This window comes from Centropristis striata, chromosome 18 (genome assembly GCF_030273125.1).
Source record: "Centropristis striata isolate RG_2023a ecotype Rhode Island chromosome 18, C.striata_1.0, whole genome shotgun sequence".
Classification (NCBI taxonomy): Eukaryota; Metazoa; Chordata; class Actinopteri; order Perciformes; family Serranidae; genus Centropristis; species Centropristis striata.
Window position 1 is genome coordinate 21,728,095 of NC_081534.1, and position 27,709 is coordinate 21,755,803.

Consider the following 27,709-nt stretch of genomic DNA (forward strand, 5'->3'; position numbering starts at 1 on the left):
TGAATTGTTTAGTCAGTACTTTAAGCCAAATATTTAAACTGTTAATCCATTACTCTTAGCTGTGTTTCAGCCATTCATTATTGTTACTTTTGGATAACTAATTTAACCGCCTATGCTTTTGTTTTGGCTAACTATTTTAACATTTAATCTGTTTTTTCAACTAACTATATCAGCCATTTATTCAGTATCTACTAGCTCATTATTTGAACAGATGGTCGGGACTTCGACCTAATCATTTCAGCCACTTGAACTGTTGTCTTTTAACTATTGAATCTGACCATTTATTCATTACTTGAAGCTACTTGGTAAACCTTCTGTGCTTAGTTGCCAACTAGTTTTCATGCACTCATGCATAGGCCTTACTGCGGCATGAAGTATTGAGGTGTTACAGCTGATATATTCTTTCAATCAAATTGCTATAACTCCTGGTTGGGAATAACTGCTTTAAACAAGACTGCCAGTTAGTGTTTGATGTGTTTGGGGTGTGGTATTTCACCATCAACTGTAAACACTCTGCTATACCTGATAGAGAGAGATTATGGTTGTGTATGCCTGTGCTTGCACGTGTGTGTTTGCTCATGCGTCAGTCTTTTGATCTGTCTTTTGTTGTTTTTCTGTTGTTATCACAGAGAGATTCCTCTTCTCTTCCTGTCTCCCACGATGCATTGCTGTCTTTATCAGGCTGCACAAGAGGTGGAGAAGTGCTGGGATGTTAAACCCCTCCATACCTTCGACTCTCCTATCTTCTCTCTTTTTTTCCCCATTGTGTATCTCCCTTCCTTTCACTCCCAAGCTCTTCTTTAATCTGTAGCCTTGAAGGTCTTTCACAACAGCAGTTGTTTTCTGTTGTTTGACTCCAGTTTTTAGTACAGCTAGTGGGAGCGGCAGATTGTTTGAGGGCAATATCAGCCAGCTGGCTGTACGACTGCTAGGTCAGTTCAGACTTTGAGGGTTTAATCAGGTAGAGCAGGAACCTGTTGCCACTGCTCTCAAGTCTGTGTGTGTACATGTGTAATATAATATAATATAATGGATTGAAGTGGATGCACGACCATCTCTGATTACATTACTGACATTTTCATCTCTGAAGAACAATGTATTTTTGTGAGGCAAGAAAAACAGTGTAAACTGTGTAGGACAGGATAAATGACACATATTGCTTCTTGTGTTAAATATCTGATTATATTAACCTTTTAAGTCATTTGTGCCCAAAGAAAAATTTCAAAGCATTCATTCTGACTGATTTGAAGTCATGAAATTTGCTGTGGGCATACTTTGGGCAAGTATCTAACAGAATAACTTCCAGAATTTCCAAAAATTATGTTTGCATATCCCTGTTCTCAGACTTGTCATAGGTTCATAGATGCCAGTGATTGTGCTCCTTGTAGTTTTTTTAAAATACAGCCTTTGATTAGTCTTTGATGACATGAGACTACTGTTTCTTCCTAAATATACAGTACATAAACAGTATGTGCCCAAAGAATAGAGGTCAGTTTTCAGCCAAACGGTTTGATCGATTTAGAAAATGTCTTCAGTTGCAGGAAAATTTGCTTCAAGACAATACGACTTGACTTTGTGTACATGAAAGCAAATGGTCTGCAGCTTCTTTTCATGTATGCATAAGTGCACAAGATCTAAGCATCCCAGACGAGGGAAATATGTGGTTCCCCTCTTTTCTGTTCGACATCTTTCCACGTTACTAATTAACTTACAGTACATGTCCACAGAAGCAACTATTTCAACAGCCAAATTACTCTCCGTTAGTCTACCGTGCCACATCAACTCATACAGTCTGTATCTCTGCTCTGAAGAGGGTATTGGGTTACTCTATAAACGGACAGAATCGCTTCATTAAATAGGTTATTAAATAGGTTATTTGACAGAGTGGTATGTGACATATCTGTGTTTTAAGTAGTATAGGGTTACCCCTTCCCCTGGGCCATAACATATTATGAAGTGCGCAGGTTGCTTTGTGCGGGGCCCGGGTCATGGCCTGCTAAATATTTAGGGAGGGTGCACAGGCCCCTGCAGCCCTCCCAGATTGAGGGAGACACGATGGAAATGACAAAGAAAATAAACAAATGCAGGTCTGGAGATAGGAGGGTGCTGTAGGAGATGCACAGAGCAGGTTGGTGCACATGTTCATTTTAGTGGCAGAAATCAATTTTGCCCAGTTTATTGCTGGTTAATGATTATCTCATATTACTGCCTTAAAAATGTTCATTGTGTCCATAGAGTATCTTCCACAAGACTGCAGACAGTACTCTTTATGAGACCAATGTTTTGATGAATCTATTAAATAATAAGACAAATGGGACCTACAACTGTGTTCAGTTTCTTGGTTGTTCAAAAAGAACAAAAAAAGGTATTTCTTGGTGATTTTAACATATTTGGGTGATAATTCTGCTGCCACACACATGCAAGGTTATGAGTGTGTGCTATATGAATTCAAATTAACATGCAAGTGATGGGTTAAGGAATAATGACTGAAACACAGAGAGAGAAAGAACATGTTGGGTATGTGGGTTTGTGTGAGTGTGTGTGTGTGGCTCCTATGTGAAAAGCCCATGTAGGTGTCCTCTATGTGTTGACAAAGGGATTAGTTAAGGATCAAGTAAATCTTGCAGAGCCATGAAGACATCTGCAGACAAGAACTTGAACACACACACACACACACACACAGAGTGAAAACTGACCCCACACAAACAAGCTTACCTTTGGTCACCGCTGAAGAAACAGTACAAAATCCCAGACACAAACACACACAAACATTCCCCCACCGACCACGGGAACATCACCTAAAAGTCACACACTGTAAATAAATAGTATCGACAAGATAGACACACACACACACACACACACACACACACACACACACACACACACACCTTCTGCCAGCGTGTTGTCCTCCGAGTGTCCGTTCAGACTGGTCATGCTGGAGATCTGTCCATTTTTCTCCAGAGGCTGAAAACACACAGAAAGAAACGTTTTTTAAGAAAATAGAATTAATGCATTTGCATAAACATGGATACATGGGTGATGAGGGTTTTCTTAGTTTAACAGTTTGGGACATTTTTCCTAGAAAGAAAATTTATGGTACCTTCAAATGGAACTTGCGGTTATGATATGGGAAATCGTGCACACGGTATGCTTGGAATTTAAGTGGTTATGTCTTGAGAACAACACTTGTATGGAACAGCAACATGGAGGCCATTAAGGCAAGGAATTGGCAAAGAAGAAATAATGACAAATGTCATGGAAATTATGAGGTGGTTGGGAATGTCATCCTTTTCCTTGGACAGTATCATGAAATTATGAAAAAAATGACAAAAAAAACTCCTATGACTTCAACAATTTCTGAAAACATCAGCAAGAAAAGATTCAAAAGATTTTTTTGCTATGGAGACATTATACCACTGTCAAATTTGTGCATGGAGAGAGGCATTTTAGGATAATGACAGCCTTCACTCAAGCACTGAAACTGCAGATATGCCCATTCTATATGCATATGTTTATGCATATTGTTCTGTACAACTACTCTGCACTATAATGGTTTTGGCCCTTCTAGCTAGATCTAAACTGCATTTCATTTTCTCAGCACCTCTACTTTGCTCAATGACAATAAAGTTGAAATGAATCTTACCATCTGACAGTAGCTTGTCACCACTCACAGCCATATATAAGATTGATAATAGTTTATAAATTAAATAATGCCAGCCACCAAATATATCTCCTTATCTCAGCTGAACCATGTTTTATGGTCAGTGAGTCTGCCAGGATGCTATTAGATCCTTAAATGGTGCCATTATGATACACAAACATCCTTAAATAGTTTTACTAGTAAGCTGTAAAATTCTTCGTTAAAAGGCAAAAACATTGTGAGAAGACCAAAAATGGGTAAATTCACATCACGGCGCATTTAAAACACCTCATTAAAATATTTGTTCTGTAGTTAAACAGACAAATCTCAAGATCCTACAAAAACAACCAACATCATTGTCATTTTTCTATTACGGACATAGTGTGTTAACAAGTCAATAACACACAGCCTGGCTCACAGCACCTTATCAGTGGATCTGGATCCTGACAGAGTTTTTCTGGTAGTGACCAGCTCCGACTGACAGCCGGACAATGGTAGGCAGGCCAGAGCTTTGTCTGTCCCGGCCGGAGGAGAGGCAACCAGAGCCTCCCCACAGAGCTGCTAATCTAACTAATGGACAACTCAGGCTCCATTCCCATCAGCACAAACTCCTCGAGGAAAGCCCTGAAAAATGACACCACAGAGGAGACACTCTGCTCGGGACAGTTTGGGAGGGAAAAGATGAGAAAAAGAAAGTGAGAGCTGGAGAGGGAGGACGAGTCGGGATGGGGGGCTGTTGTCTCTGAGTTGAGAGATGTGTATGTAGTTAATCTAAACTATTAAGATTGATTTCTAAGTATGATCAAGGGAATTCATGGCCATATTTGGGGTTCTGAGACGTTTAACCCATTTGACCAGTGAATCAAGGTCTGACAATCCCTTAATTGATAGAACTAACATTTGGGGGAAGCTATACATTTTCAGTCCAACAACAATTGTCAATCATTTCTTGGATGCACATGTCTGATTTAATCTAATTTGACATATATTTAATAATAGAGAGAACGCACAGTATTCAACATTTCTGTAAACTAGCCAGCTGGCTAATTTTTAACTGCAGTTCTTTAGCGAGATGTTTCTTTTTTTTAAATTCTATCAGGATGAAAAAGTCATGCACAGCAACAGGAGGGCAGCAAAACATTAGCACAGTAATACATCATTGAAGAAAATACAGCAATGATGATGGATATATTGATAAAAATGTTAAAAGATGCAGCTATGAGTTGGTAAATGGTGATATGACACAATAACACATAGGCCTTGCAGCACAGAGTTAAAAGACACCACTATAGAAGATGTTTGCATTGGCATCTGATCTGCCAAACCCGATGAAACGAAGTGGTTTGGATAATATTGCGGTCATAATTTGCTGATGCAGATGTAATCAGACATATTTAAACAAATGTACCAAAAAAGCATAATTCAACTGCACCCTTTAAACCGTTTTCGGCCCTTCTGCTAAAAATTGAGAATCTCGATGTTGCGTCACAACATGCAATTTGCAACATGAGGTAATTTCCTCTGCCTTTAATTCTGACACATTTTACTAATCAAAACAAACACCATATTCACAATAAGAGCTCCATAGGACTTGAAAATGTATCTGCAGCTTGCTAGTGACAGTTATTTGTGAAACATGATGCTGCCACTGTTTGCGATCTGCAAATATACCCTCACATAAAGCTCACATGTTGAAATGCTTTCACACAGAGGAGGACGCTGCTGTCACTTTTGTCCTTTTAAAGCCATCAGGACCTCCGATCAGATTTGGTGTGCGAGCCATCAGCTGACCTCAGGACCCGCAGCGACCTCGCCCTCCACTGGTTTACCTCATGACTGGCATTCCCAGGATTCCTCACCCTCTTCTCCAAAATTCCACAGATCCCACCCAACACCTGACTCTGCCCTCTGTTTTCAGCCCACTGGTCACCCTTTGAACACCTCTGTCCTTAAGTTACCTCATAAGCCCCCTCTGACCCTGTAATAAATGCCACACCTTCCCCTGGGCGTCAAAATGCTGCTGCTCTATTTTCACTGCAGCAAGTGTCACACTTGAATAAATCCTTCTAGAGCTGTAGCAGCGGGTGCTTCGTCACAAGGATGAATGAGCATATTGGGTCTAGGGCTGGGTACCAAACTTTGGCACAGACCAAATTTCTTCAGTAGTGTCAAAGATGCTGTTTCAGTCGAAATTTTAAAACCTAAGGAGTTAATTTCATCAGCGTCAGTGAGCCAATAAGCATGCAGAATGCTTGTACCGAGATGCTGCCCATTGGATGTCTAATGTTACACGTCAAACAGGAAAATCTATCGAGAATTATTGTCCAGGCATAGGTATAATAGTCAAGGTATTAGTACTTAGTACTAGTATCTAGATTAACTAGATTTTTGAATGATAATCAGCCTTGCCTGGGGCCCAATACAGACCATGAAACTCAACCCAGGATCCCTCTTAATTAGATCCACATTGGATGTGAAAGTCTGATAGATTGCCCCAAGTGATTAGTTTGAAAATGCCAAAAATTTGGTGGAGCCTCTGTAGCCCTCTTCTATTTCTGCTTAAGTCTAATAGCTTGAGGCTAGCTTTGCTGCTACCAGCACATGCGTATCTCATTCAACTGTCTAGTCAAGATGCATTGTGGGTAGTGTAGGCACCAGGTTTTGATAAGGACAGAGAATGCATGAAATGCAGAAAATATCTCTCGATGTATTATCATGAGTTCATATAATTTCTTATGAAAGCTTACGCAGCATGGTTTGTATGATATCCTATGAAATATGACTATTCAGAATTTGTTATTTTCAAGAAACTCCTCAAGCTCCATCTGTTCACAAAGGCTTTTGGACTCAGTTAACCCCCTCAACTCTTTATCAGTGCCCACTTTTTTTCCTTTTTTTTATGCCTATTGTATTGTTAAGCTTTGTTGGGTTTCTTGAAAGGTGCTATATAAATTTAAGTTATTATTATTATTATTAAAATTGTGAGGTAGAACTACTAAACATTACTACATTACTACATAAACAACTATTTGGTTAAGGTTAAGCAACAAATTTACTTGGTCAAGGTTATGAAAAAAGGGCTAAGGTTCAAATTACTTCTTCACTTCGCTTCTAGACACAGTTATGTTGTTTATGCAGAAAATGAAGTAGAAAGAGTTTACAACGGGAAACAAACTCTGGTCTCTTGGGTGAAAGTCTAATGTTTGTTTGATCCAACAACCTCTAATGCCACAAGACATACACAGTCTTCATACTACATCACTGGACAAAAATTGTGGACAGAATTTCAGTGCATTATTTTCACAGGAATAAGTACATGAGAAGATCCTGATTTGCTGTTTGGTATTTGATACTTTGACATTTTTGAACAGGTCATTGCAGGTCAGAACAAAACTCTCAATTCTCATGTAATCAGGGAAGTAATGCGGATTTTTGTTGTAGTTAAGATTTCATATCCCATGATTTAGAGTGTTTGTATTATAGGAAATGCAGTTTCAGTTTATCATTCCAGTGAACTTAAACTGAACTGACCCTGAAACCGAAAGGTACCGCGTTGCCTGAGCTGCTCTAAATTCCTTTTGCGAGTTCTCACACAGAATATGTAGAAGTGTCTCTGCCAGTTGTGCATTTTTTGACGTCTGCTCGGTCAACATGGTCTGCCACAAAGACCTAAAGACAGACTGCTGGTCACAAAGCAAAACATCTGCTCAACAAAACAACAGCGTTTTGTTCTGTCTGGTTTTCTGTGTAATGTTATGTGATTAAATTTATCTTACAGGAAATTTTTTCAGCAGCTTTCCTCGTCAACCATTGTTATTTTCCCATTTTGCAGCATTATACAACACAACACGTGTGTTTGCTTACATGTGTAAGAAGATCTCATCTTCATTTATCACAAGTAAACCAAATACTCACAAAGGACGACTTGATCTCCGTCCTTTGCTCTCCGCAGCCTCTTTCACTTGAGTGTTTACAAATCCATTAGGCACTTGGTGTCTGTCTGCCAGCAGACCGGTGTGGCACTTATGGTAATTGCTGAGTCACCATTCAGACTTATAAATAACTGCTATTGTTTGTTTAATCCAACTTAAATCAAATTGTTCTAAGCAGGTGATTACACTGAGTGGCAGACGGATAAAGCTGACCTGCCCAGACAGAACTATCTAAATCAAAAGATAAGGCTGGTGATCGGGATGGGATAGTATTCTTTTTTATATCATTGATCAGAGTAAAAACAAAAAAAAACCTCACAGTTCATTGTTGATTTCATTGATTGTTCATTGTGGTGAATTTCCATTGTCGGGATCATGTTGAATATTTTCACAGGTGACGTGAAAAACCTGTCTACTAGAGATCACCAGAGGCCCCACGATACGATTTTATCCCGAAAGTTTTGTCACGATACCATATTATTGCTATTTTAAGCATTTTGCGATATGGTGAGTATTGCGATACAATATATTGCAGTTTAACTGTTTCGATGCATTTTGTGTCCACAAAAATTTAATTTAATTAAGAACTCTACCGTTTACCTCACAAACGTACAGTCCTCCATTGATTTCCTGTTTTATTCTTCACATCTAAGCATGTGGATTATGAGGTACAGAGAATGCTGAACGATAGGTTTGAATAACTGATGACATATTGGTTGACAGAGATGTGTTTTTGCAGATTCCACCTGTGTTGCAACATTACATCAGGGAGGCTGAGGTAGTCACGGAATAATGTATTCATACACAGAGTTGCTAAAGCACGCACATGCTGACATTTCTCTGTTTCCATGACATGAAGCTGAACCTTTACACCACAGTTCTTGCCCAGCAACTAAATCCCCCATGTAATTATGGGTAATGAGTGGGGTTTAACAAACTTAAACAGACTGAAAATATATCTCGCTGCCTCAAAGGGAAGTCTACGTGTGAAATTCTCTTTCTTAATAACAAAAATATACTTCAAAGGTTAATTAGCCTGTGTACTTTGTGCAATATAGCCTTCAGATAAACTTTAAATCCTTCCCATCTGATTGTCCACAGTGAGAATAACCTACAATTCCAAGAGCAGCACCGGAGGGAAGGTTAGAATTGATTTTTTTTTTTTATCTTACTTCACCACTTTTTCTGCTTTCATCTTGAATGTATCTTTGATTCTCAGTTTCTCTTATGTGGCTTTCTCATTTACTTCTTGGCTGCAGCACCTCTGCACTCAGTGGCTCCGGAGAGAGAGACGACCCGCTGTCTCCTAAATCACTCCACAAAGGCCAGCAGAGGAGATTTATACCCCTTAAACCAAACACAGCGTGCAGGAGGAGGGGGATAATGGAAAAGAGGAGGGTGACGCAGCTGGCAAATTACGTCTCAAACTCAGGTCTCTTGTCTCAGAATAAGCAGAGAGAAGAGGCTCGAGTATAAGGCTTTGGGGACCTTTATCTAAATCTCATCCACTCAAATGAAACAGCAAAGGCTTGTCTTTATAGTGTTATCAAATATGCCACAGGAATGGTAAAAAAAAAAGGTGAGGGTGAAATTGATTTAGTAGTTCACATGTGCAAAAACAGTAGGATCATTTTGCTTTACAGCTTGCATTTGTTTCTTTTCATTTTGTAGCTATGTAGTGATTTATACAGTTATGCAAGTTATGATCAAGATGGTTTTAAGTCTTCGAATACCGGGTTCATGCAACATAATATGGGATCAATGTAGCTGTAATTGGATTTAGCATATTTGAGAATCCCTGTAGAAATAAGCAGATATCAGATACAGTAGGCTAATATTTTCCAGCTCACCGTGAAACTAGTTGTATCTGTCAATCATAACACAGAGCAAAGTGATGATAAGGCAGAAAACAGCGGTCATAAATTCACTCCATCTGGCTGGCGTGGCCCGTTTATGGACAATGACTCAGCCAGTTACTGCAGAAACTGCACAAAGAAGAAAACTTAACTTTTTGATGCTGCTCATCTTTTAACCTTGTGCAAATATATGAAGAAAATAAAAAAATGCAGTGTCACTCCCATTAAATTCTGTGCTAGAAACACAAGCAATCCCGGATTATTCCCAAGTGAACATATGCACACACAGGCTAACTCGCAGTAGGAGATAACAGGCTTAAAGACTCTCTGTGGGGTCGTAGTTTGTACGTGACGGTTAACCTTGGGACCTTTGACCTCTGAGGTGTGGACAGAGTCTTGGAGCAGACGAAAAGGAGGATGCCGCCGCTGGAGGGGGGCGACAAAGAGAATGGAGAGCGGAGAGATAAAGGGCAGAGGAGGAGTGAGAGGAAGGGAAAGCAGAGATGTGAAGACAGAAAGAGAGAGGAGACGAAAAACAGAGAGAATGGACAATGCAGTCCAAGAAAAGTATTTCCAATTATAATGGCATATTAAGTTCAGTTAATCATCCTGGTGGAGGCTCGATGTAAGGCTTATTGTTTTTGGTTCTTAATGAATTTCAAAGGGCATGACGCAAGTTGTTCATGGTTCAAGACCAGCAAAGAGTCGGTGGTGCTCTTGAACCAGTTTTTCCAGTTCGAGATTTGGCACCGGCTCCAACCCTTGAACTTAGGGCTGGGCGATATGGACCAAAACTCATATCCTGGTATTTTTAGGCCGAAAGGCGATATACGATATATATTGGTATTTTAAACAAAACATGCAAAGTGTTTAGTTTTAAGTCAACATCACAAGTAATCATCATTAACCTGTTTTATTTAAAAACTTACGTCGTGTTGCTCTTCAACCACAATCCGAAACAACCGTAACAAATAGCGGTCATAATTTAAGGCAACATCAACAGGTTTTATATATCGGTATGGTGGTATTGTCTCAACTACATATCTCTTTCTAAAATATATCGGTATAACTTGTAATACCGATATATCGCCCAGCCCTACTTGAACTGCCTTGGTCGTAAAGGGGTATAAATTATAAATAAAATGCACCATGGCAGTGTTTTTCTGGCAAATGTTAAATCTATATCATTATATTGATTCTGATAAGTAAATTCAATAACTACCTAGATAGATAAATAATAATAATAATAATAATAATAAAGAGAAAGAAAACAGAAAATTGCATTTAGTGAAGCTAGTTTTCCGATGAGGTTTGCTCTATTGTAGCTGCCCAAAAGCATCAACATCATTTCAACAACCCTGATGAATCAAACTCCTCCAATAATCTATTCTAAGCAGGTTAAAACGAGCAGCGAGAGGTATGTGCCAATAAATATTTCACCCTGGTCTAACGTGAGGTTTCAGGGGCCAGTGTGACCATCATGTCTGTCTCCCTCTCCCTCCTCCTCCTCCCTTCATGTCTCTTCACCCCTGCCAGCCCCCAATCTATTATCCCTGACCCCCACATTCAGTACATACCAAAGATCAAAGCATGACAAGACCCCCAAAGAGCACTCTCACTGTTTCCACAATCCTTTAACTCTGCTCAGGTGCTCAGACAGTGGGTACCTGTGCTTCTGTGTGTATGTGTGTGTGTGTGTGTGTGTGTGTGTGTGTGTGTGTGTGTGTGTGTGTGCATATTGTGAAATAAAGAAACATTAAACAAGTCCTGGATAACTAAAGAATGATCATAAAGAACAAGAAAACATTTGGAAGGGGTCAAATCTAACTACTATATATACATCATCGTATCCAGATGTATTACAGATTTACAAGCATCTCCTCTTTTCTTTTCTTTTACTCCCTGTCTTTCATTCCAGTTGTCTGGTCCACTTCTACTCTATACACAAAGCAGGTTTGACTGTGTGATATTATTTATGGAGGCTTTCAGGAAAGCATCCGTTACAATAAATCTGTCAAGTCTTCACTTGCAAACACACAGACACAAGCTGGATGTGGAAAAACTCCCACACGCCCTGTGTTTGTGTGAGTGAGAGAGGGCAGCCAATTTTTTTTTATTAGTTTATCTTTAAATGAATGAAGATCCATTCAGTCTGGTGTTTGGCTGAAAGTTAAAAACTGGGTTTGGCCACCTTGACAGTCACAAGAGGAGAAGTCAGGGGACAGACAGTCAGTCGAGTCATTAGCCTTAATAGTCTGGGAACCATAAATAACTGCACAAAATTTCAATCCATCCAGCAGTGTGTGAGCTACTTCACCAAGAGACATTTCCATCCATGAAGTCACGATGCTGCACACCTTGAATATTTAATCATGAGGCCTCAGTTATATAAGCAACCTGAAAGACTTGATACTGACTTTCTATTTGCAGCTTAAAACTAGACTTGGATTTGCCCCAAAATGCTGCTTTAAAAATTAACATAATTGATTCATTTGCATAAAAACTGCATTAAATGATAAAGAAAAGGGGCTGTTCGTGACATCCAGAGCATTAGCATAACAGTAAACAACAATTTCTGATGTAAAGATATACTGGATTCATGTTGTTGTGGCCAGACAATTAAAGTAACACTCCCTCTGTGTGTGAGGCAATCAATATGCTCTGTATACAGCCACTTTAACTTTAGACGTCTGAGTAGGGAAAAATGCCATATTGTTTGTTCTAAACCACTGTTGGTATTTATACCTCCAAAACCAACCAATCAACATAATCGTAAGCCCGGGTGTGCAGGGCTGCCTCTTAGGAGGAAGTCAGGTGTTGAACTACAATGAGGGACACATTCCGCGTAGGGAGGAGGTTGGGTCGGTGGAACGTCACAGGACTTTTATCCAGGAGACCGCTGTTTGTATCCTGTGCTAGGTAACTTACTATTTTAATTAAAGCTAGTTATGTAACAAAGTTATGTAACCAAAACCACAATCTTTTCCCCAACCATGAAGTAAAAGTGCAAGAAATGGTGCATAACTTTTCTCAAGATATTATACAAATCACTGTATGAGGATAGGCTGCTTTGTAATGCTAAGTAGGGATGCACCAATCTGAATTTTTCGGTCCCAATACTGTTAGCAATAACTGGGCTTTTGACATTGGTTGTTACTAAGTGCCAGTTCAATACCAGTCTATAATTAATATGCACACACACACACACACACTCACACACACACACACACACACACACACACACACATATATCCTGAATTGTTATTTATTATGAAAATAATAAATCATACACTTGGTGTAAAACATCTTTAAAAATAAAAGGAATTATAATTTAAGTGTAAACCTTTCATATACAGCAAATACAGACATTCTATCATATAATATGTATAAACATAGAAATTCATTGAACCGATTAGTCCCCATTGTCAATGACACCTGATCCAGCTGTCTGAGTCAGTATCAGCCAGATATCTGATACTTAAGTATGTTGTCCATTAATTCTCAGCCCTGGAAACTACATCAGTGTGTTTGCAAGACTGCCAGCTGTATTTGATTCATATTCACTTATACATGACGTGAGAAGAGTACGTGAGGGAGACTGAATTTAATAAATAAAACTGCGGAAGGATAAAAAAAAAGACTCAAGTATGTGTGAATTTGTGTGAAATGCAAACCAAAAGACAGAGTGACCCTGAAGAGTCACACACCTGTTTGCTGCTATTTATGGACAACAGATAAAAGAAGGTTGTCGTCTTCTACCTACATCAGTGCATCACTAACCCCCTGAACCCAAACTCTCTATACCTCCCACAATTTGTCTGTTTTTAATCACCCCCCATCCCTTCATCTGTGCGGCTGCTACACTTGAACAGCAAACGGAGCCAAACAACAACAACAGCCTGCATGGTCGCAGGAAAGACCCCCCAGGACACGATCATAATCAAGCCACACTGGCCAGCGTTTGACCCCAGGGGCCTGCCTCTCTAACTGGGCTGAAATAACAAATCCAACCCCCTTTTCTGACCCTCCTGTCATGAATCTCTAAATATCTCTGAGCCCTCGATAAGCATCTGAGCTCCAGAGTCATATGTGAGAAAAGAAGATGACTAGTGAGAGAGGGTGTCTGGAACGCACACAAACGCTTCAAACGTGGCTTTAATTAGCGAGACATTTGAACCAGACTGTTGTTTCTGGCTTTAGGCCTCAAATTACTTTTAAATTATTGCCCTGCTAATGTCTATACATTCTAAGTTTTGGCACAGAAACAACATTCAGGGTCAAATATGTCACTTAAACTCTGAGCTATCCAAATAGTTTTAAAGTTGAAGGTATATTTGATGCAAGTGGTTGAGAAGCAAGAGGTACATGGAAGTTCAAAATACAATATAAAAGAAGCAATAACTGGAGCATGAATGGATTAGGGCACATGATCTTAATCTATTATTTATCAGTACAGACAATGAAGGCTTATTTTGTTGCAACATGATCGTGTTGTTCTGCTTATGTGCAGACACGACTGTATTGTTATTCTATGAAGTTTGGACTTAAATATGTGATTTATATGTTTGTTTTGGTACATTTAAGTCAGTAAACTGGCTGACTTTAAGTTTGTGCTGATGGTGCAGAGTTGCTTTTTTTTTCCTGGATTACTATAATTACTGCTTAATAGATAATAAAAACACACTACAAACACCAGCCTAAACATGGCAAGTCCACTTCTTTCGAGAATGCTTATTTTGTTTCTGTCTTTTTGTTGTCTTGTTGTCTTCTCTCTGTCGCCCCGACCGAACTATGACTGCTAAGTGAAGTCTCCAATAACAGAAACTGTTGAAGTTTGTCCCAACTTCTCCACTGATTGTGCTTTCTGTTGTTCATACAAATCATGAATCTTTGATATGGTGATTATTTCAAATAGAGCCTCGTACTCCATGGTGTTAAGTGGAACTGTCTGCTTTAGCTGTGTGCTCAGCAAATGGTATTTTAGATCAGATGAGATCAGATCAGTGGTAACTGCAAATAACTCTGGTCTTCGAGAGACTCATCTGGCCGGATATTGTAGCCGAACTTGCCACTGAAAACTTTTCCTTATCCACTGCTTGCTAGTTGCCATCTGACTTCGGGCTCAAGTAGAGGTGGGGGAAAAACCGATACAGTATAGTATCGCAACATTTTGCATGGCAATATTATATCCAATCATGGCCGCCAAGAATCGATATTTAGCGTTCCGACGGCCAGCAGTATTTTAGGCGTTTTTGTCATTATTGAGGCCGTAGCGGGATCACTTTTGGGAATATACTGGAGATATGTTATATGAAACTAGGAGATCTAAGGAATCTATAGGCACCAGTATGTCAGGATATTGTGTCGGGAAATTGTTAAAAATAATTCTGCAATATGCTATTTTTATTAAGCTATTTTTTTAAGGCTAGTTTCAAGGTGATTTTAAAAGCGGTCATGTGACCTCTGACGTCATGCATCACAATGAAAATAGGTTCTCTGGGGTCCCACAAGTCTCCTCTTTACATACATGGCTGCCTCCCAATAACTGAGAATTTTATCTTATTTTAAAAAACAATTCATGATTGAATTTAATTTTGTGGACACAAAATGCAGTTAAACAGTCAAATCGCAATATATTGTATCGCAATACTCACCATATCGCTAAATGCTTCAAATCGCAATAAAATCGTATCGTGGGGTCTCTGGTGATTCCCACCTCTAAGCCCAAGGTTATCATAACAAAGTCTGCATTAGTGCATCAAAACAATTGGTGTCGTTGAAATGAATTTGCATTAATGTGTTATCATTGGGTCCTGGTAACCAACAATAACTTTTTTTTTGGTACTTTTTTCTTTCACTAATAACAAAATTGTAATTTTAACCCGCCTGTCAGAAGCATCAGAAGGCTGCTGCGTGTCTGGGAAGAGGTGTACATGCGACTGCTTTCAGCTCGCCGTTATAGTGTATAACATTATGTTGCAGCGAGCGTCGTCTGTGTAGAGCTTTTTAAAGTGTAACCAGACTTCAAGCTCACTATGTGACTTGAACGCGCTGCAAGAGCACCATAATCTCGCCTGCTCTCTTTCACTGTCTCCTCCACCGCCTCTCTAAACGTGGTAGAAAACTTTCAGCATCATTATCATGCTGTGAAAAAAACAATGACTCTTTCAACCAGATGCTCTCAGGTACCAAAATAAGGTACCTGAGATTGATTTAACATGAATCTGTACTCGGTAGTACCAACATAATTCTGATGGTACCCTAAAGAGTTCGATACCCAACCCTAGTTATCATGTTGACTTTGATGGGCCTAAACTGTTTATTTGGTTCAGCTGTAAACACAGGAAGTGAGGAAACCTTTTGTCAAACTTCTTCTCACATGTTGCTGAGTGGCATTTGACTTTAATGAAGTTAAAAGAGGCATGTGAAAGAAATCAGCTGGAAATAGAAGTCACTTTTCCAACTCTTCAGTGCTGTTCCCCTCACTGATTACTTTTAGTCAGAGCAGGAACAGAATGCATGCTTTAAGTCCGCTAACACAATTATCTGGTCTAAAAAAATGCTTAATAACAAGCAAGCACATGTGAAGTCCCGGTGGCTTGCTGTGTCAATAAATCAGGCATATTTATGATCGAATGTCATCTTATGAAACTTGTTTATATCAGAGCAGCTAGGAAATACTAAACTGGAGGATGTGGTAGTTTATGGAAAATTAGGATAAATTTCTGTCCCTATCTCAATAAATCAGCAGCTGTTTGATGTTCAAAACATTTTCATTTGCTTCAAAGTGACCACTTGATTCAACGGGCTGTATGTTCCTAATTATCAGCAGCGGGCATCATAAGACACCACTTACAGCCAGATGCCACAGTGTGTACTATGTACAGTGAAATACAGTACGTGGTTCATGACGATAGCACTTTCACTTTGTCAGTTCAGTCACGACTCCACCAATTACAGCTGGGATCTGATTTGTTGTCAGAGGAAATTACATGTTTTGCATTTTTGGAAATCTCTCACTTTTAGGTGCAGCCATAATCCTTAAACTGTTTTTCCATGTGAATTAAATCAGGTCTGTGAAGCCAACCCTGTCTTTTAAAAAAATCTAGAAATCTGCGCTCAAAACCTTTAATAGGTAAAATGAATTAGATATTATGAGTGAATAAGACAATATATAACAGCAAAGGAGCTGCTAAGTTACTGAAGACTGCAAATCAGTAAAATGCAACATTGGGTCAGTCCTCTTTTTCAGTTCAAGGCTCATCAATTTGTACCACTGTGCATTCAGAAATATAAATATTGACAGATGTTAAAACTTTTCATAATACGGAAAAACAAACAACAAAGGCAAATATTTGGACATTGAGATACATGTGTTTATCATATCATTTTAAGTTTATCATACTTATATCGTATCATACTGTTATTTATTTTTGTTGTTCTTCGTTTTTTAATCATTGTTATGATTAAAACTTATTGTTGTGTTTATCTAGTTATTTATGATTAAAACTTATTGTTGTGTTTATCTAGTTATTTATGATTAAAACTTATTGTTGTGTTTATCTAGTTATTGTTGTTATAATTACAGTTTGTAGCAGTTGTTTTCTATGCCTGTTTTACTGTTATCTTTAATGCCTGTATTAGATTTTTGTTATATGGTTTAGAAACCAAACCAGGAACAAAGTCTGCAAATTAGCTATGGCTACAAGTCCTATATGTAACCATCCCTGCATTTATTGCCCCTGTCAACTAAATTCATAAAGTGTGGTAGTATAAAAGTAAGCATACTCATAGTATGCACCAGAATTCCCCCTGTAAGTGTTTTATTAGTCTATATTATACTGTAGGTTTATTATTTTTGATATGTTTACATACAGGATAAGCAGCATTTAAAGGTTGTATCTGGTTGGAGCCAACTTCAAGTGCTTCATATACTGTTTATATGGTGGTTTAATTTACAGTATCACAAGGCATCATATTCTAAATTCTTATTATAGAGCTCAACAGTGAGGCTCCAAAAATGGAAAATCTCATTCTTCTGTATCAATATTTTGAAATCTAACCATCAAAATATGCAGAGAAACTACTAACTATACTGCAGCTCTCAGACAAACGTGTTGGAGTAAAACCTACAATATGTTTTCTGAGACATGTTGGAAATGGAAATATTTAAGTAAAACACCTAAAAATGTAAGCACTTGAGTGTGCACTCTCCACCACAGCTGTCTGTTTTTCAGATCAATGGTTTTACTGTTATTTCACGGGGACTGTGATATACGTGTCGTGTCTTCGGTCGATCCAGTAAATCTCCGGCCCCTCGGCTGTAGAGATTAGAGCAGCTACACCGTCCTGCATGAGTATGCTAACCAGAGAAGCAGCTGCACCGACGCTATGATTCACCATTTGTCCTTCAAATGCTCCGACTCCCACCAGCACTGTCAACACACACACACACACACACACACACACACACACACACACACACACACACACGATGCATGATGACCTCACACTTCTTCCACTGTGCTCTGTGAAGCAGTTAGTGCTGCATCAGGACCAGAGCTGATGAAAAATGGATGTGCAAAAAAGGAGAGCAACAGAAGGCAGGGAAAGAGGTTATTGAGTTCGTCAAAGAGAGGATGAGCAAACCTCTTACAGACGTAAATGAAATTCCTTTTGAGAGGCTGAAAACCCAACAATGTCTGCAAGAGTCTCTTTAGCTGACAGACAAACGACAGGATGGGTGGTTAGTTGAATGTTTATGTTTTCCAGACAAGTGACCTCTTGTGGTCTTAAAAATAAACTGTCCACTATCCACTTACACTTATATCAAGGGTCTTATATCTTGTTACAAATTCAATTGCAATTTACCATACTTCTTCTCAAGTCTTGATTTAGCCAACATGTGAAACAAGCAAAGCTTTATTCCAGTCCAGATGTTGGTGGTCATTCATCTGAAGCAGGTTTATATCAGCTAAGAATAAACACCAGAAGAAGACAGTGATGAGCAACGTAGGATAAGGAAAGAGCCATTTTGGATAAACCCAAAGTGCAGAGCAAAGAGCTAACAGGTGTGTGGGGAGCTTTAAAAAAAAAAAGATGAATCATGGGGCTGAACTAGAAATAAAGTAGAGACATGATTGGTGAGCGAGTCCACAGAGGCTTGTGATGTAATGGAGGTAAGAGGGGTTATTTTGAGCACAGTGTTGCAGTGAGAAGTCGACACGGGAGGAGTCATCTTTTTCCTTTTTTTTCATCTGAACATGCAAAAATCATCATGCCTCGTGAGCTCCAACAAGGGCAATACTGGGTAGGACGCAGCCTTATTCATGATGTTGAGATTCAAATTCTAAATCAACATTTTAATACAGCAAATCTTTACATTTCTACATGCACAGTTACAGATAAAAATGAGGCTATATGGAGTTTGCATGTTCTCCCCGTGTCAGCTTGGGTTCTCTCCGGGTTCTCCAGCTTCCTCCCAGTCCAAAGAACTTACAATTCATGATGGTTTGGATCAATTGGCAATGCCTATCTAGCTGTTGATGCTTTGACCATTTTTTGGGGGCCAAAAAACACTGCCATATTGAATTTTAAGGTGTACATATACCCCTTTGGACCAAGAGAGTTCTAGGGCCGGTTTCGGAGCTGGTGCCAAATCTCGAACCAGTTCTTTGCATTTCGACAGCACACATTTCCAGAACGGCGTCAACTCTTTGCTGGTCTCGAACCATGAACCGTGAAATGTCTGTAGGTGTGAATGAAAGCGTGAGTGGTTGTCTGTCTCTATGTGTCTGTGATAGTTTGGTGACCCCCCCCCCAATGTCAGCTGGGATCGGCTCCAGCCACCCGTGACCTCTCTCTTATTATAAATATTATGTAAAAAGATAAAAAACAACTTAAATGGATAACTGAGCCGGAAAAATTAGCTGCATAGACACTGTAAATAACAAAAACAAGTGGTGTAGACAAAAAGAGATATTGTCTTTTGTAACATTATGTAACATTTAAAATGTTGATGCCATTTTGTGATTCTCTGTGACTCAATATTACAGGAAATTATTAGAGTTAAGTCTAATTATAGCAGTGGACAGGGTTTCAGATAACTGGTTTAGGACAATAAATAATATTAATGTCATTATATTGTTTGTAGAGTTAGATTCTAGTGGTAGCTGAGTAGGAGTGCTTCCCACTTGTGTGATCTGGACAGCAGCTCTGGAGATGGACCTCAAGTTAGTGACTGAGCTATTCAACCAGTGCAGACCCCAGCACTGAGGATCTGACTCCAGGCTGGACCAGCTGCTGCTGCCACCAGCCCACTGTCACCTCTGGAGCTGCTAACTGAAAGTCCTTCTCCCGACTGCAGCAGAGACCAGATCAATAAGCCACACACAGCTTCACAACTGCTTAAGATTTTACCCATTTTAAATGAATAATAAACTGAAAATCATTGTTTGATGGTCATTGTTGATATTGTGTCTGGCTGCCTCAAATAAATCAGATTAATAATTTTATGTAATGTTCTGGTTTTTTTTAGATTGTACAATAAATTAAGATTATTCAATTGACATCAATAGAAATGGTTAAAAAATGACATTTGCTACATTATGCCTAATTCCAATTTCCAAGGGATTAAACATTTAAAACTCGTAAAAAATCAGCCAATAACTCACTGTTTCATGCACAGAGGATGGGACAGATGGAAGTAGCTCATATCTAAACCAGTCAGAGGAACACAGTAATTACACTGTAATGACATTGTGTCTGTGATCACAATCTAATTATGGAAGGAGACACTTCCTCATTTAGGATCTGGATCTGAGAGCCTTCCAGCCGACTTTGCTTTTTACCCAGAGACAGAAAAACTTCTGAACTGGTGCAGCGATAAAGAACGGCAGTAGAACAAAGACGCTGATGAGGCAGAGTCTTCCAATCATAATGATTGATTGGGACTCTGGAGTCTCTGGAACAGTCCCTGCGGGGCAGTGAACAGGCAGAGCCCCACTGGCCAGACCTCAGATATTCAATAACACATCATTACTGCAGGACAATGCTTCTCCTCACACCTCAGCCATCGATACTGATGCTGGTCGGTCATGTGTGTTGCTGCGGTGCAAACGTGAATACAACTTTGTAATTTCTAAATTGAATGAAAGGCCATTTTCCAATTTGTGTTAACGCAATTCTGAACAAAGGAGCAACAAACACGTCACTATCTGAAACAGTCTCCTTTTCCTTCTTCTCTCTGGCATCTCTTCAAGTCTCGATTTCTTTCTATGTTATTTTAACTGTTTGGGAAGAAGGAAATGGGAAATACCATGAAAAGTATCATCTTTTTCTGTTGGAGAAACATGTCCTTTTGAGTGTTTCGGTCCTGTTAATCACACCCCTCATGTTTATTTTGCTCTAAATCACATGAATTAGTTTGTAATATGGCAATGTATAGTCTCATTTCATACATCCATATAGTATAGACTGCACAGTCATGGGAAAATAAACACTTTTCTGGATTTTTAAGACTTCAAAGTTGAAACTAATGAGATTTTAACAGAATTTGTTCTAGTGCATTTGTACAAACTAACAACAACAATCATGTTACATAAGTATGTCAACAAAACATACTTATGCAATACATATGAGTTAGTTATTAAATTACATGTGATTTCTTTTGTTATGTGCTCTCTTATTTCTAACATTATTTAAAAAGATCAAAAACAATTTAATGGATAACTGAGCTGGAAAAATGAACTGCATAGAGATTGTAAAAACAAAAACAAGCGGTGTAGACAAGAAGAGATATTGTCTTTTCTAACATTATGTAACTTTTTGATGTTGATGCCATTTTGGGATTTTTTGGGGGGATTGTCTTGTGGACTCATTATTAGATCAAATTATTGGAGTGAAGTCTAATTTGTAGGGGTGGAGAGGGCAGAGGAACAAAAGAGCTCTGGTTTTTCACATCCTGAAACAACAACTTTTTTTTTTTTTTACTGGCAGTAAATCTGAGAGATGGAAGCTGAGGGACGGATTCATTAGCAGGAAACAACTTCCTGTTTCTCTTTGACAAGAACAAGAACAAATCATTGAAAAGTTGATTTCCTTTTGGACAAAATATCCATCATGGAAAGTTCATCACTGCAGTTGCTATAGTTTACAGAGTGGTGGTAATATATATATATAATATAATATATCTGCTGGAGACCTTTAAATGTGGATGTATGTTTCACATGTTTTGCAAAACTATTTATAAATACAACATATACTTGTACAATTTAGTTTGGCCTCATTTGCTGTTTTGGAGCTTTTATCCCAATGATCAAAGCTTTTACAGTCAATGACTACAAGAAATAGTAGTTTAGACAATAAATCTGTAATGTTTCATTACTCTTTATATAGAGAACTGTTCCAACCATTTTAATCAATGATTTCTTGTCTGTGCATGTTTAAAGAACATCTAATTTAATTTTGAAACAGGAGTATAATCTTTTGTTTTCAACAAATTTCAATTAACTCTTGGATAACCTAATCACTTGATTTTCTTCTCTAACTGAATTAACAGAATTGTTTTTGACCTCTCTGACCGAAACTCACTGAACTCAATGTAAAAGGTGAAGATGAACCCTTGCCTGGTGAATTATAGTCGATCATTTTCTGTATTTTGTATTACTATGAAAGTTATAGAATATAGACTGTATAAAATAATGGACGTTGTCAGCATGATGTTACCCACTGGACTGAGGTTTTCATCTTTGCCATACTGTTTTTGTTGCAACTAGTAGTTTTTAGTACAACCAAACGCTGAAGACAACATTTTTAGGCGACCAAAATGCAGAAAACAAAGCCTAAAATGGGGTTTTAAAAATGGTGTCAAATAGCTATTAAATCTGCAACTGGCTGATATTGAACATATTGTATGGATGTATAATTATTTATTTATTTTTCTGGGTTGTTTCATTTCCAGAATTGGTCGGACATGTGGTGAGTAATAATGTTAAACATTCTTTATTGAAGCTATTTTTCTTAAAAGGCAGCCTTCTGAGTACCTTAGCAGAGTCATATTGGTGCACAATCCACATAGAAATGGTCTATTTTTATTCCAGCTCAAAAATTCACTGAATCAGCCACGACACTGGTAATCTAAAAAAAAAAAAGTTCCTCCAAAATTGGTCTCACAAGTCTTATATTGGTGAGGCTCTATTGCATTTGTTCTGATTTGTGATCAGAGTTTGAGAAGTTCCCATACCTCCACTGTCAGACACACCACCACTTTTTTACCTGGGCCCATTTTCACTCAACCTCTGTCATCAGCGTCTTTTTAAAATGAGGCTGGAGGGAGAACTGAGGGAACAATCGGCTGATTCATCTGCCTTTATGTCACCCTGGCGGGTCCCCCTCTTGCTAACTCGTTTTTTTCTCTCTCTTTCTGGGCTCCACACCCGTCCCTTCTTCCCCTGCCCACCCAAAACGCTGCTCCACCCCCTATCCCTGTTGGTTCCTTCCTCTTGTTTTGGGCCGGTGCACACAGGGGCCCCCGGCTTGTCCCCGTCCCGTCCCATCCTCAATGGATTCTCTGTTTGACCCCTTCCGCCTCCGCCTCCCCCTCCGCCCTCTCCCTCGCTCTCTGTTAAACAGGATAATCAGAGCCACAGCAGCCTCTGATCAGCTGCAGCTCATTATACAGGAACGTACCAGCCTTAATCAGCACACATTATATTACATAAGACAATGCTGGATCATTGGAGTCACCTGCCGCTGCTGATGTAACATCTGGAGGATCTGACATGTGATGCAGGTCTCATGTTCAGGTGGCTATTTGTGGCGTGCTTGCTATTGTTCATTTGTCTGCTGTGGTGTGGATGTGAGTGAAAACACTGACATGTACTGTGGTTTCACAACAGAAGCAGTGTCTGAATCCTGTCTATCTGATGTCAAGAAAGGGAAGTGGATTAAGAAATTAAGGAAGGAGAGAACATTTTAATCCTCTCTACCAATTCTACATGTTGGTCCTGTTTTTCAGTTAAAGTCCCTGCAGTACCGTAAGATTTTCTACGTGTCTTAAGGAGAATCTTAGCACCTGCAGAAAATCTTGTTTTTGCCCTCTCCAATCTTTTAAGTTCTCTCCTTGCAGCAGTGTGATGCAGGTGCTAAAGAGCACACAGAGGTGAGTTTTAAGGAGAGAGGGCAGCCGAATTATGTGCAGAGGTCTCTCTCCTCTCCAAAACAAACAGACGCATGGTTAAAACCAGCAAAAACACAGAATAAGGCGGTTTCATTCATATCATTGGTGTTTCTACAATACACAGGACATACTTGAGGAGCTGCAAGTCGAGCTGCCACCAACATTAGCTCAGCTTGTTTCTCTGACATCTTAAGATCCAGATGTCAGATGACTAAAATCCTTCATCCGCTCAAAATATATAGTTAAAAACATCCAAGATCTAAAAAGTGTAGCATACCAATGTGGCTTAAAACTGCAAAACAAGTCTATTTATGACAGCTTTCAGGCAGACAACCACAATGCTGACCCATGCACAAAGGTGATATGACATCACAAAACAAATACCAAATAGTGCTAAAGCTTAGTAGCATCATTGAACAGAGACCTACAACCTGTGATGAAGCCAGCAATGACATGTCATGTTATGTTACACAAGTCGTGTCTGAAGGGTTTCTGAGAGAGAGAGACGAGAACTCAGAGATTCATCTCACAAAATCTGTGATTTTAAGTAGTCATGCAAGCTTGTATGTTGTTTGTTTACATACAATCTAATAATTTCAACGTGAAATTCTAATAAAACACTTTTTTAAAGATTTTTTAAAAACATTTTTAAGTTCCTTTGATTACTGCCATATTGGCATTATCATAACTTGTTGCATGATTTGACTGTTTTGTATTTATGTAGTACACATTAGTTAGAGGTGGACGCAAAAGGCAAAATTTTGGGGATCAGAGCAAAATGCATTGAAAACATTCTCAAATATCTAGATGAGTTGAGCAATCTTTGTAGCATTACAATGTCTTGTTTACCGTAGGTCACAATATGACAACCTTCTGAAAAGTAACTCTGTCTTCTCTGTAAAGACTCGCTTGTATTATGACCTTAATGTGATTATTTTGATAACACTTGTGAGGTCGACAGAGACGGAGAGGTATGAGGAAGGCGGGTCACTGGAGACAGTGGAGAGACAAACATTGCTTAAATTCCTCTGTGGAGTGAGGAGGATATTTATTGACTGTGTATCAAGCAGGAAGGCTCCATCCGCCTCAACCAGCACACACTGTCAACATCACGACACACACACACACACACACACACACACACACACAGTCCCCAAAACACACCATCTATACTTCGTAAACCCTTTGTCCATCCATGTCTCACAACTTTAACATCTACAATCGCCATTTAATCTAAGTCAAAATCTCTGTTTTCATCTTTAAAAAATGTGTATCACTTAAAGAGAAAAAAGGCGGTTAAATCAGCAGTTTTTCCGGCCATTCACTGAAATTGTTCAGGAACAAAATGCTCAGTGTTAGACCCAAGGTCATGGTCCTCCTCTGCACTTGGAAAAAATGTTTACAGGTCTAAAGGTTTTTTTCTCACTCTTCACAATTCGTCAAACAGATTCATCGTCAAATCTCTAAACGGCTTTTACACAGAGTACAGGGGAGTTTGTCGGATACTTAGTAAAAGTATCAATACCCAATATAACACTTCTTCAGAGTTAAAAGTTTTGTATCTAAAACTTTACTTCAGTATAATGTATGTACATAGACTGCTACCTTGATTGTTTGTTTGTTTGTGTGTGACTTTGGTGTTTTCAAGGGTTAGTTCAGATTAAACAAAGTCATACAAAAACACAAAAAAGTAAACGATTGAGGCAGAATTAGACCAGCAACTCCCGTGTGGTGCGAGATAAAATTACTGTTTATGTCAATAAAGTTTGGAGGAGAGCAAAGATAAGAGCTTCAGTACATTGCTTAGCTTCTGTACTGGTACTCCTCCCTGTTTCTCCAAACTGGGGGCATGCAGACACCATCTACACTGACTACAAATAAGTACCTTAAACAACTCAACTTCAAAAAACTGAACTATTTCATCATTCATGATGCTTCACAACAACATAACAGCACAGTGTTTCCCCCTAGAATGTAGAGGAATCTCAACCTATTTGAGCCTGAAACTGAAGTAGTATAAAATGGAAACATTAAGGTACAAATACCTTAAAATTTTACTTCATTTCAGCAAAAGGGACTTTGCAAAGCAAGATATGACCCATGTATAGTGGCTTGAAGAACTGATGTCTTCTCATATTTCTACAAATGAAGAAAAATGATCTGATACACCTCTAAAATCCTAGCTTTTGGCATGGATACCTGTTTTCATTGATTTGTACAGAAAGTAAATTCCAGTTTGTCCAACATCAAACAAACAATATGGCAGTAGATGGAATTAAAGCTGGCAGCAGAAAGGGACAGCTTAGTCATTTACTAACAGACATCATGTGAGTGATGGAAAGCACTAGGGTTGTCAAAAGTATCGATACTCAAAAAAGTATGGATACTAAAACATGGTATCCGGATACGATACTCATTTTCAAAAGTACCGTATATTGTGCACAGCATACAACTTCAAAATATTGTTCTAATTGTTATTGTTTATTGTATTTATTTATTTTTTGCACTACCTCAAACCTGAAGCTTGTTATCATAGTTGCAGTTTCTTTTTGCACAACTGTTTTTATTATAAATATTTAACCTGTGGTTCTGTTAATTTTAACATGTTGCATTTTTCTTGTTAATAAAAATATTTCTGTTAAATTTTGGGGTCTTTGTTTTTATCCTTGTGGTATCGAAAATGGTATCGAGTATTGAATATTTTCCTGAGTATCGGTATCGAGTTGAAAATTTTAGTATCGTGACAACCCTAGAAAGCACACAAACTGTATCTCTGTATTGGTCACAGCTGGAATCACAAAGCACAATAGACGTACTCAAGACAGGCGAGCAGCTTTGAAACGTTTCATATCATACATTCCAGTGTCATTGGTAAAATACTAGTGCAAACACTGCCGCTGTGATGATTCCTGTGATAACAGCTCAAAGCTTAACAAAACACCCAACCGCCACAAAGATGAAGTCAACTCACTGGAAAACAACTGTACAAACACGCCAGCATGTAAAACCACAAGCAAACAACCCACATCTTCAGAAAAAAAACCCCCAGTTTGATTAAAATGTTCTGCTTTTTTACGCTTAGAGTCTCCCTCTGTGTCATCTGACCTTTCTGCTGACCTTTAAATAAGAGAGAAGAGCCACAAAATCTGACCTGTTGACCTCCAGCCCGTAAAAAAGTCAATAAATCCAATAGGTTATATGAGGCGTGAATAGAGCAGGTGGCGAAACATACATAGTCATTAGTAGGCACTTTCCAAATATTCATTCACACAGGGCTGAGCAAATTTACACCGAGGCAACAGTGCAGAGTCGGCAAGATCCCTCAGAGGAGGCAGCTGGACCTCAATGTGCTGAACAACCAAGGAAACCAAAGGAGCATGTTGTTAACTCTTACAAGTAAGAGCTGAGCTGCTATTTTCTTTAACCTGACGTAAAACAAGTTCATGATGTCGTTTTCTTTGCTACTGGGACTACAAAACTGGCTGTCAACATCATGGTGTCATCACACATACACTCAGTCTCCCATACCAAATGCTGAAGATGTGTTTTTAAATCTATTATTTAGAATGCTTTATTAAACTGCAGTCATGAGGTCAAAATACTCAACTTGACTTGATTTTATGTGAGAGAAATGTTGTTGGGAATACTGACGGGTACACATCAGCAAAGAAACTGACATAAATATCAATAAAAATCACAATAATGATAAAATGACTAGATTATATAGCTGTCTGATTTATGGGACAAACATTGTTATCTTTTTATATTAGTGTATTAGAGATATATCTGATTGGCATATTTCTTTACGATATGCACAAACAATGTGTGTATTATATAGACACATAATAAAAAACAAACAAATTAAATAATAATTTTTTTGGGCTACATATTAATATTGGGGTTTTTTCTAACTCCGCATTTTAGTATTGGCCCCAAAATCCTATATCTGTTTGACTCCCAAAATTATACCAAATTTCTGTTTATTGTGTTTAACATATTTAAATATGAAATTTTTCACATTTTTCTTTTTTGATGGTTACTCCTTTGAAGCTTTACCTGGCACTGCAAACTGATCATAACTTTATCATATTTTTTGTGTGTT

At 38.6% G+C, this 27,709-nt stretch overlaps 1 protein-coding gene across 1 annotated transcript in view; it reads right to left on the reverse strand.

Annotated features, from left to right (window-relative positions):
* akap12b (A kinase (PRKA) anchor protein 12b) overlaps window positions 1-27,709 on the reverse strand; it is a 56,606-nt gene that overhangs the window by 27,917 nt on the left and 980 nt on the right. The window contains exon 2 of the mRNA XM_059356195.1: window positions 2,889-2,964. Within this exon, the coding sequence (XP_059212178.1) occupies window positions 2,889-2,964 (76 nt within the window). The remainder of the gene's footprint in view (window positions 1-2,888; window positions 2,965-27,709) is intronic.